General features: G+C 31.9%; 1 protein-coding gene across 1 annotated transcript; it reads right to left on the bottom strand.

Moving 5' to 3' along the window:
* Positions 1-8531: 8531 nt before the first annotated feature.
* On the bottom strand, positions 8532-12267 carry BKA55DRAFT_543837 (uncharacterized protein; the record flags this gene model as incomplete). Its single annotated transcript, XM_046190638.1, has 3 exons — positions 8532-11903; positions 11987-12147; positions 12234-12267. The coding sequence occupies 3 exons, from the start codon at positions 12265-12267 to the stop codon at positions 8532-8534; spliced, it is 3567 nt and encodes a 1188-aa protein (XP_046044417.1).
* Between the last annotated feature and the right edge of the window lie 160 nt (positions 12268-12427).

Raw genomic sequence — 12427 nt, 5'->3', positions numbered from 1 at the left:
ATAAACTATAAAAGCATAATAAGCTTTTAAATAACTTAAAGAAGCTATTACTAGCAAACCTATCCTAGCCATGTTTGACCCCGACCGGCAAGTTAAACTTAAAACTAATACTTCTAACTTCGCCCTAAGAGGATAAATAAGATAACAATATAACAATAAGATATTATACCTAATCGCTTTCTACTCTTATAAAATACATAAAGCAGAACTTAACTACCTTATCTATAATAAAGAATTCTTAGTAATTATTAACTATTTTAAGGAGTTTTAATACTACCTTAAAGGCAGCAAATATTAAGTTAAAGTCTTTATAAACTATAAGAATATTACCTATTTTACTACTATATAAGAATTAAATAGATAATAACTATAGTATGCTAAATACCTATATAAATTTAACTTTACTATAATACACTATAAAGGAACTAATAATAGATATACAGACACTATTAATTAATAACCTGATTTTAATATAAGAACTATAAAAACTAAAGAATAACTCCTAAAGCATAATACCAAAGGAAAATACCAATTCACACAACTAGTTAAGATAATTACAAGAATAATAAAAAGACTAAGACCCTTACTAGAACATTAAGACTTATTATATTATAATAGAGACTACAAGAAGACATAGGACTAGATAAAAGATATTTATAATAGCATTACCCTAGAACACTATATATAAAACCTAGTAAAAAGCTGCAAAAATACAACCCTATTAAAACAATAGCAAGAATAATAAAAGAAAAAGAACCCCTATTAGAGAAAGAACGCGACTTCCTTCGCGAATTCCATTTATATCCCCTATATAGACACCAAGGCGTTAAGAAAACCTTAAAATAACTCTAAGACTAAGAGTATAAGTTTAAAAAGAAAGATATAAAAGATATTATTAAATAGTATAACCTATACTTAAAAACGAAAGCCCAGAGATATAAACCTTATAGATAACTATAACCACTACTAGTAGTATAACGACCTTAAGATTTAATTATAATAGACTTTATAACCAAGTTACCTTTATTAAAAAAACCCTTAACTAGAATCTTCTATAATAGCATTATAGTTATTATAAATTAACTTATAAAATTCTCTTACTACCTACCTTATAGAGAAGCAATAGATATAAAAGAACTTTCTTATGTTTTTTACTAATATATTATTAGTATATATAGGTTACCTATAGAAATCCTTTTAAATAAAAGACCTATATTTATAGTAACATTTTAGCAATTACTTATAGTATAACTTAGACTAAATTACTAACTTATAATAGCATTTTAACTATAAGTTAATAGATAAACTAAATAAATAAACTAAGTACTTAAATAATACTTATAGTATTATATTAACTATAAATAAAATAATTAAGTTAAGAAACTACTTATAGCCTAACTTATATATAATACTATATATAATAAAAGTATAAAGCTTATACTAGCTTATATTAATTTTAGATTTATATTAAATATATATTATAATATATAATAGGAAAAATTAATTAACCTAGCTGCTATACTTAAAAGTAATAACCTTAAAAATCTATATAAAGAAATAAAAATAAAACTCGAATTTATTAAAAAGTATATAAAAAACTACTATAACCTAAAATAGTTAAAGGAACTAACCTTTTTAAAGGGAAATATAATCTACCTAGCTATAAAAAACATTAAAATAGACCAACTAATACACAAATTAAACTATAAATTTATTAGACCTTATAAAGTATTATAAAAAATCTTAGAAAATAACTACAAACTAGACCTACTATTAAAAGTTAGGCTCTATCTAATCTTTTATATTTTATTACTTAAATTAGCAGTAAATACTATATAAGTTAAAATAAGTAATAAACTATAATAAATTATAAAACTAGAAGTTTATTAAGTAAAGGCAATTAGGAAAATAGATATAATTAATAAATAAAGAATATACCTAATTAAATAAAAAAACTACTTAAAAAGCAAAAATATATAAAAACCTCTAAAATACCTTATTAATACCTAATAACTCCTAAAGAACTTCTATTAACCCTAGAACTCCTTAAGGGCCTAATATTATTAAATTTATTACTAAGACCTAAGAATGCCTAGTTAATATTATTAGGGATGCCTAATAATTAAAGATTATTAACTACCTACTCCTTATAAGACTATAAAGCAGGAAGAATATTATCCTCCTTATTAAGCTCTTATATTCCCTACTTAAATAGTTCTATACCTTATTCTTTTACTTTCTTCTTAATCTTATAAATCCATTATAAATAAGTTACTGCCTTAGCTAGAGAAGATTATAACTCTATAAGCTCCTTATAAAGAACTAACACCTTATTACCTGCCTCTTCCTCTTAAGCTTTTAATTTCTCTTACTAATCTACTAAACGGTTTACTATAAAGTCAGCTTACTATAAGAAGAAAAGAAACTAAAATATATATAAGTAGATATAATATAAATACTATTATAAGAATAACCCTACTAAACGCACTTAAGATAACGGCTAGATTTCTTAATATTATTAAAATAATACTCCTTCTTGTTCTTAAAACAGTATATATATAGTATTATAGCAGGAAGACTATTCTTAGTTATAAAATAATAAAGTAAAGCATAATCCCTAATTATATCCCTTCTCTTAGATACCTTATTACTAGACTTAAATAAAGTTTTAATTACCTTATAAGGAATAATTAGTTTCTTAGATTTTTTAAATAAACGTTTCGTTATGTAACCTGATATCGTATTAGTATCTTAGGAAAATTAATATAGGTTTAAGTTATAACTTATTAAGATAAGATTAGCCTAATAGGTAATATATAGGTCTTAAGGATAAGACCTAATAAAGGGGAGATATTATGTTATAACCCTTGCAGTTATATTATATATACCTTACTTTTTCTAACCTATTATTAGAAGATTTAAGATAATTATGCCCTTAATTATAATTACTTATAGAGGATTATAAAGTTAACTATAATCCTTTTAATAGGATTATAATTATAACTATAATTACTTAAAGAATAACTTTAATATATAAAAAATATATTTATTTATACTTTTATAAATTCTAGCTTACTAGCTATTAATAAAACATCTTTATATTAATTAAGCCTAATATATATTAAATCTACTATTAAGAGATATAATACTTTAATAAGCTTAGTTATATGCCCTATGCAATCTGCTAATAATAAACCCAGTATGGCTTAGTTTAACATAGTTAGACCTAACTGTTATAATATATATAATACTAATATACCTAAAGGAAAGTATATTATAATACTTAAGATATATATTATTTTAACCCTTATAAAGGATATTTATTAATCCTATAAAGGGTAAAACTAAGAGGAAATTAAAAAAAACCTTAAAGAAACTTTTATAGCTAAAGATAATATTATCTTTAATAGCCTTAAAGCTAGGCTTAAAAGGCTTAATTAAAAATAACTTTTTAAGAATTACCTTTAAATAATTAAATAATTAACTTAATACTAATTTAAGTTTAAAAAGCTAGATAATAATTATAAGAAATAAATTATTTAATTAAAAAATATCCTTAATACTATTTATTAAAAAGTCTTAAATAAAGTTACTTTATAATATAAAAAAACTTAAAATAAAATAAAAGTAATACCTTATAAGGATTTTACTTAAATAATTAAATTAATAATTAATAATAAAATTACTAAAGTTAAAAATTATTATTATTTTAAGGAAATTAAAAATACTTTTAAAGTTTAAAAGCCTAAACTTATTAAAAACCCTTTTAAGGTTATTTTTAAAAAAGACTTTAAGCTAATTAAAGAACTTAATATTAATAACTATATTAATATAATATAAAAGCTATAAGTTAACTTAATAAATATTATTAAAGACTTAATTAAGGGTTATATTAAAATACTTAATACTTAAATAAAAAAGAAGATAATAAACTAAATAAGCTTATTTAAGAATACTTAAATAAAAGCCTTTTATACTTAAAAATATATACTTTACCATATATTTACTTTAATAGTAATATATATCTTTTAATAAAAGTAACTAATAAAGCAAATAACCTTACTTAGCCTATTAAGACTTTTAAAATAGCTTAAATAAATCTCCTTATATTTAATATTAATAAGGGTAAAGAACTAATTAATTAGGTAATCTTATTACTTATAGACCTTTAAGTTTTTAATATTAATATAAATATAAATATAAAGAAGTATATTTATATTAAAAATAAGGATAAGGTATAAGTTATTATAGTTTCTAAAAGGAGAATTATAAAAAAGGATTTAAGAAGTCTTAGTTTTATTAAGAAAGGGAAAGTGTTACGATTCGTGCCCGTAACAGCGCTATAAGGCTCTATAAGCAGCTGAATGCACCACTGTAATTACTACAATAGCAGTTATAGCCCGATCTTTTGCCCTGTGGCGTAGTGGTTAGGTGCAGCCGTTACAGAAAGGTATTAAGAAATTAAATAACCTAAATATATACTAGGCCCTTATTTATAACTATATTAAAAGTAACTTTTATATAAAGAAATTTAGTATTTCTTTATTTAATTTAATAACCTTAAATATATATTAAAGAGATTATAAATAAACTTATAAATATAATAAAAGGCATTTTTAAGATCTTATATATAATAATTAAAAACCCTTAATCTAGTTAAGGCAGTTTAATATTTATAAATATAGTTTATTTTAATAGTTAGGACTTTTATAATAGTTATTAAGATAATATAAGTAAAAGGGCTAGTATTTATATTATTTTCTTTAAATTTAAAAATTAAAATTAAATTAATTAATTAATTAATTATATTAGTAATAGTATATAAAATAATAAAATAAGTCTTATACTAGCTAAAGGAAAATATAAAATTATTAAAAATAAAGGCACCTTATAAGAATCTAAATATATTATTTAAACTATTAAAAAATAAAAGGCAAAGCCTTAACTAATAACCTTAAGGAGTATATAAAAGGATTCCTTATATAATAAGATTCTAATCTATATAAGGAAATTAATAAATTTAATAGTTAATAATATTAAAGTTAACTTCTACTTAAGGAATAATAATAAGGCCTTAATATAAGTATAAGAGCTATTAAAAATTATAATTAGACTTAATAACTTAAATAATAAAGTTATAAAAGCTATAATAAATATAAGATCTAAAGGGAATATTATCTTAAAAAGGAGTATAAGGGATTATAAGCTAAAGGTTATTAATATAAAGGTAATTATAACTCCCTTTATAAGTAATAAGCTAAAGATAATTAGTTAAACTAAAGCTAAGGTATATTTAACAAATATTTAGATATTATAATACCTCTTTATAGCCCTAGAAGATATAATATTAATTCCTTTTATGCTTAATATGCCCTTTATTTAATTTATTTAAGCTATATTTAACTACTTATTATAAAATAGTTTAATACTTTTAATCTATTAATTAAGAAATATAAAGTTTATTACCTTAATAACTAAATTAGTTAAATAAAAGCTAGTAAAAATTAAAATTAAAGGATTAATTAATTTAAAATAAATATTAATTCTTATATTAAGTAAAGAATTAAAGATATTATAAGCTTAAAAGAAGATAATAACCTATTAACTATTAAGGTAATAAGTTAAAAATCTATAAATAAGGTTATTAAGCTAATTATATAAAAAGATATAAAATAATATAAAAAAGTCTTTAAAAATATAAGTTAAGAAATTAAATAATATATAAAGCTAGTAGTTATAAAAAAGAAAGCTATTAAAGTAAGAAAGAAAAAGGAAAAAAGAAAGAAAAACTTAAAATATATTATACCTTTAAACCTTAATAAACTAAAGTCTAGAATTATTAATATTAAAGTTAATATAATATATAAATATAAAAGAGTTAAGATTTATTTAATAAATAATATACCTTTAAATAGTTTAGTTTTAGATAATAACTTTCTTTAAAAAGAGAAGAAATAGGCTTAAATTAAGGATATACTTAATAATATTATAAAGTATATTAAGTAAATTACTTTAAAGTTCTTTAAATTAAAATAAGAAAGTTAATTAAAGGGAAAAAGGCTTAAAAAACTAAAGGATTAAGTAAGTAAAATACTAATTATAATAAAACTTAATATATTTCTTAAGATTATATATAATTAAAAAGTAATACTAGCTTAAGACTTTATAAAATATAAATAGCTAGATTTAATTATTACCTTTTTATAAGTATTAAAGTAATTTTTTATAAGATATAATAAGTAAGAGATATTTTAATTCTAAAAGGATATAAAGTAATAATTATTAAATTATTAAAAAAATAGCTTATATAAGATATATTAAAGGAATCCTATAAAGCCTATTAAAACCCTTAATTCTTAATTATTAAAAAGAATAAAAACTTTTGTTTAATTAACTTTATAATTCTTATAAATAAAATAACTATAAGAAATAACTTATTTCCTTTTTATATAAATAAATTCTTAATAGATTTTATTATATATAAAGTTATATTATTATTAGACTTTTTTTTAAAATATATTACAATCCTTGCAGTTATATTACATAGACCTTATAAATTTCCTCTAATTAACTAAGGACTTATGTATTTTCCTTATTTCTATTATAAGCCGCTTAACAGGACTTATAATAAGACTTATAGCTTATGCATAAGTATTAACTCACTACTATAAGTTACTAAAAGTATATAAAACGTATTTATTTATACTTTTATAGATTCTAGCTTACTAGCTATTAATAAAACTTCTTTATATTAATTAAGCCTAATATGCATTAAATCTACTATTAAGAGATATAATACTTTAATAACGCTTAGTATATGCCCTATACTACCTGCTAATAATAAACCTAGCACGGCTTAGTTTAATATAGTTAGACCTAACTATTATATATTAATAGAGGTTTTTTTTTAGCTTTTATTATATAATTAAATATCTTAAGGGAATTATAAAACTAAATTAAACTTATTAAAAAATAACTAATAAGAAAATATATTAATTAGGCCTTAAGAATAAGGCCTAAAAGAAGGGAGAGATTATATTATAACCCTAATTACCTTATTTTATATACTTTATATTTTCCTTTAATTATTATAACTCTTATAAAACTTAATTAATATTAAGCCTTTATAATTAGTATTAATTTATTATAATTAATAATTTATTATAATTAATACTAATCTTATAATAACTTTATTAATTACTATTTATAATTATTAATATATAAATTATATTTCTTAATATGTTTATAAATTCTAGCTTATTAGTTATTAATAAGACTTTTTAATATTAATAAGCTTAATATATATTACTTAATTATTAAAAGATATAACTTTTAATATTTACTTACCCTTTACCTTATAAATTTACTAATATTAATATAATATAAACTAGTTTATTCCTTAAGAAATTATAACTATTATATTAATATATATATTATATTTATTAATACTTTTATAAATTCTAATTTATTAGCTATTAATATATCTTCTTTACCTTAATAAGCCTAATATATATTATTAACTATTAAGTAATATAATACTTTATATTACTTAGTACTATATTGTATATTATTTACTAATATAAACCTAGTATAAACTAGTTTATCCCTTAAAAAACTATAACTATTATACTTAGCTAAATCTTTAAAAGTAAAATAATTAAAAGTATAAATAATAAGTTACTTAAGGATACTTATATATTACTACTTTATCTCTTACTTATAATAGAAGTTAAATAATATCCTGCTAATTATATTAAAATTATATCTTATAACTATAAATTATATATTTAAAAAAACTTTTTAATAATAAATTAGACCCTAAGCCTTTTAAATTTACTAATTAAATACTATAAAGACTATTAGATAAATAAAATTATTAAATTCCTTAAAGCTTTTAAGACTTAGGTTAAGATTAAGAAAGATAAGGCTAAATAAAAAGTCCTTCTTATTAGTAAAGTCCTAAAAATAAGCTATAAAGCCAAGCTAGTTAAGCCACAGGGAAGGCTATATAAACTAGTTAGCTCCTTTATTAGGTTGGTATCCTTTTAAATAATTAATAAGTAATTACTAAAGAAGTTCTTAATAATAACTTCCTAATTAAATAATTCTACTAATTTAGCTATTAGATTAACCTTAAAATACTTACTATAAGGACCTTTTAGAAATAGATATTAATGGTAAATATAATACCAAAAGTGCAGATTAGTAATTGGTATTTCTTTTCCCTTTGCTGGTTTGCCTTTCTTCCTGAAATAGCTTAGATCGTGATAGATATCTCGCAAATTATAATTTATCTCGCGGATCGAGGTACATATCTGATAGCAAGATGGCTTAAATATGCATCTAAAGCCATTTAATCTTGCTGGAGGAAGGTTAGGAATAGCTAGGCATAAAGGAATTGGATACGGGGGTCTGTGTAGATTGTGTTGGTTGCGAATATGGTCAAACTGTTGTGCCCAACGGCAGCGTTGGAAGGCCTTTAAGCGGTCGCCATGACCCCCTCGAGGACGACGAGGACTTGAAGGTCACCATTAAGATTTGTCCCGCCTGATTAACTTCCTGAACAATCCCTTTTTCTGGGGCGGTTGGAGAGGCGCGGAGGCTCCTCCTCTTCCTTGACCTGCTCCCCCGTCCCCACCTCCGTGAGGTGGAGCAGTCATGGTTTGGAGTTGCATAGATGACTGATTGGCCATGGGTGAGGCAGTCGGGGGCGGATAGCCGTGCGGCAGATGTGGCGGGCCCATATGACTATAGAGCACCGGCTGCGGCATGCCGTACAGGGGTTGCGCCGTTATTTGTGGTGGAGGCGCTGGGCTCGGATGGAAGGCCGGGGTGGGAGCCGGCGCACTCCAGCCGCCCGGGCTGTAGCCTGGCGAGGGCACATGTTGTGGCACTGGTCTCGATTGGGGGCCCGGGTTCACGACTGGGCTTTGTGGAGTGTGGGGCGACTGGTGCGCTGAATCTGGCGTGGCTGCCGTGGATGCTGGCCTCGAGTGTGTTGATGCTGTGGGTGCATTGCTGGGTTGCAAAAAGACGGGTGTGAATGGTCTAGAAGAAGCGCTGGGAGTGGGGCTATAGGTCGCCGAGGACTTGTAGCCCGTGGCCGTTGCTGGTGACAGCATCTGCTTCGCTGGTTGTGCCAAGGGCTGGTTCAGTGGCGGCGTTGTCATGGGTAAATCTGGTGAGTGGCTGTTTGAACTACTCGGTTGAGGTAGCTGAAGTGATACTGGCGGTGAAAGTGGCACTTCAATACACCTCTTCCTCATTTCACTAGATATCATATCTTCTGCGGCTTTGTCTCCCATCGCCCGACTCAAGTCGAGCATACTTGCCCTATCATGGTCCCGAAGCCGCAGGAAGGAGTGTACTACCCTCTCATCCTCCGTTCTCGCCCCAGCGAAGAATATATCGGTGTTGACATGCCATCCCCTCCGCACGGCAAGATGTCCGGGAGTTGCTCCAAAGTGGTCCTGGATGCAGATGTCCGCTCCCCTACAATAGATGTATTGAATCAGCTGGCGGAGGTCGTACACGTGAGGATCAATGGTTACTGTTGCTTTGTCCTTCGTCCACCCTTTCCAGCAGTCAAGTGGCAAAGTAACTAGCAGCTGGAAATCTTCAAACAGCTTGACCAGATCGGGATAGTAGGGGCGAAAGCTTTCTTTGTCCGGAAAGCAGTAATGAAGGGCCGAGCGGCCGACACCGCTGACTTGGTCGCACTTCGCGCCTCCGACCACGCAAAGCTTGAGAACGTCGACATGGACGCGTCGGATGCAGGCCACGTGGAAAGGAGTATGGCCTGCTTGATTCAGCTGGCCTAGGCACAGCGCTCCTCTCCCCTTTCCAGCAAATTCCAGCAGCAGCTTGACAACGTCGATGAAACCACTGCGGGTAGCAAGATGCAGGAGGTTATCGCCGGCATCTGTGATAGACGCGGCGAGCAGCTTATGTGCTGTAGCCGTGGGTTGGTTGGTAATTGGACCGCTTTGAGTGTCAATGCGTTCACCATTAAGCAATCGGCGAAGGACACCCAGGAAACCGTTCTGTACACACGCTCGGGCGACCTCGGGGGTTCGGTGTGCCAGAGGGAGACCATATGTCTTGAGAGTGACGCTGCAGGCATCTAAAACATCCTCTTTATCGTGTGTTTGCCCTTCGTGAGATATATACTCTCTGTTAATAGCCAAGTTAAGCAAGGGAAGATAGCTTAGGGCGTCGTGGCTGCCGAGCTGCTTTGACAAAAGGCACGTGATTGTCTGATCACGGAACCTAGACCAGCGGCCGAGAGAGATAATAGTTGCCAGCGCGGTGGCTAAAGGTCCGGCTACCACTGGACTGAGCATCTGCAGATTGGTGTCCTGAATCGTCTCGTGGAGGTAGCGCACGAAGGGCCCGTTGAAGATGATGCGTGGCTCGGAGGTAAGAGCCTCGACGACGGCTGATTGGCAGAGACATGCAAGCGAAGACAGCCTCAACAACTCTTCGGTACGCGCGATGAACAGGGGATCCAAGTCCGGTGCCATGCCAATATTCTTGGCCACGGAACGAATCACACTTTGGGCCAGAGTGGTACCCATCTCCTGCGGACTGCTTCGCCGAGCTATAATCAGAAGAAAATATGCCGTTGCAGCGACATCAGAAGCCGAGGACAAGTCTCCTATTTGCCACATCCACTCCAAGCCTAAACCGTAGGCTGAGTGCATAGTGAGCCTAGCGGCGCACGAACTGGAGCGATCTGGCTCTTGGCCCTGCTTTACAGGCTGTTGCTGGTCAACGGCGTCGGCCAGCCGCTCAGCGGCAACAGCCATCATGAGTTTGCCATGCGACCGCCGTCCCGCGTTCGCATGTTCGTACAAGAAATAGGTCGTCATCGTATCCGACAGGAGTTCGGCCTCTTCGGCATAGCCGTGCAAAGTCAGAGACTCAAGAAGTCCCGCCAAGGCTGAAAGACCGATTTGATCCTCCAAGGTATCCGGAAACTGCGGCGCTGACAGCAGGGCGGCGGCTCGAGCTGAACGTGCTGCCGCCTCACCCGACGACATCCAGCTGGTTGTGTCACTGAGAATGTTCTCCCTGGCGTCATACTCGAAAAAGGGGAAAGGTCCCCGCGCGTTGAAACGGAAATAGGTGTGCCTCAACGTCTCGTCGTGGGGGAGAACATAGCGCTCGAACTGCTTGGTGATGCTCTCGTTGGCGTCGACCATCTCTGCGCAGACTTTGGCGGCTACGAGAGTTAGGGGTCGCGACGGCGCATTCACGCCCCATGCCTCATCCGAGATGGCCTCCAGACCACCTGTCCCAACGCTGACGATGACGCCCGGGCGTAACCCCGGCCAGATCTTCCTGCACTCCTCTAGAACCAACTCTATCGGACTATGCACGCTATGGGCGCCGGTGGCTGTGAAATCTGGGAAGACGACGCCAGGTCGGACAATGCTGGGTGACGCCATTGTCCCCAGGGCCAGGGCCCAGCACGTGTACGTTGTCTTGGTATTGCGCCGTAGGTATGTTCGATGCCAGATGGGCACATGGTATTGCCGGTGGGCGACGGTGCTCTCGTGCCTCCCATACCCTGCCGACTCGGAGCCCATAACGGCGGCGCGGCACTGGCCGACACCAACGGTGGCCATGGGGCACTTGTAGTTGAACTGGCCTGCTTCCGCGTTCTTGGCTCGCTCGAGCCAGTCCGTGACGTGTCGCATAATCATCGCCTTGAAAGTTAGGCCAACCACCTGCTGGCGAATCGTCTCGAGGGAGTTAGCCGGGTCAGCCGCGGCGTCAAAATCGGCGAAGTCGACGTCATCGAGCTCCTCGCCTTCCCTCGCATTCAAGACATCTTCCACGCCATCCAACCTTCTAGACAGCTCATGGTAGTACTCAATGCACTCGTTAATGGTGAGCCCCTGTCAGTGGAAGCTAGCTTTCAGTATCTGGTCTTCAAATTCGGAGGCGTGCATGATAACAAAGTAGCCCGTGGAGGACCTACAAACCGCACAAAGAGCAGGGCGCAAAGCGCATTGGGCCCGGATGCCCCGATAAAGTCGAAGTACTCGCTCGGCCTTACATGGCCGCCGTGTCCCGGAGCTACGCGATCCAGAATCTCGCGAAGGATATATATCGACGAGAGCCCTCGCGTGCCTCCTCCGTCTGCGCGGGCTTGTCAGTACTGGACGGGCGCGTGTAGCATATGCTCTAAGTATGATAGACGCAAAGAAAGGACGTTGTCCGCCTACCTAGAGAGAGAATCCGCAGTCCGCGCTCCTCCATGATAAGGTGTCTTGCCTATAGAGAGTTGCCTTTACTCTGAAGCGCCGCCAGGGGTGCGTAGTTGGCAGGCGATCGCGAGGCTCTGTCTATTAATTCGAGCGTAGATAAGGGATTTTCGAGTCGCTGAGGAATGCCGCTACATGGTTAGAAGAAGGACGAG

Source organism: Fusarium redolens (genome assembly GCF_020744475.1).
Source record: "Fusarium redolens strain MPI-CAGE-AT-0023 chromosome Unknown BKA55scaffold_17, whole genome shotgun sequence".
NCBI lineage: Eukaryota > Fungi > Ascomycota > Sordariomycetes > Hypocreales > Nectriaceae > Fusarium > Fusarium redolens.
Note: the sequence above shows the minus strand (reverse complement) of the source record. Positions and strands in the feature narration are given on the sequence as shown.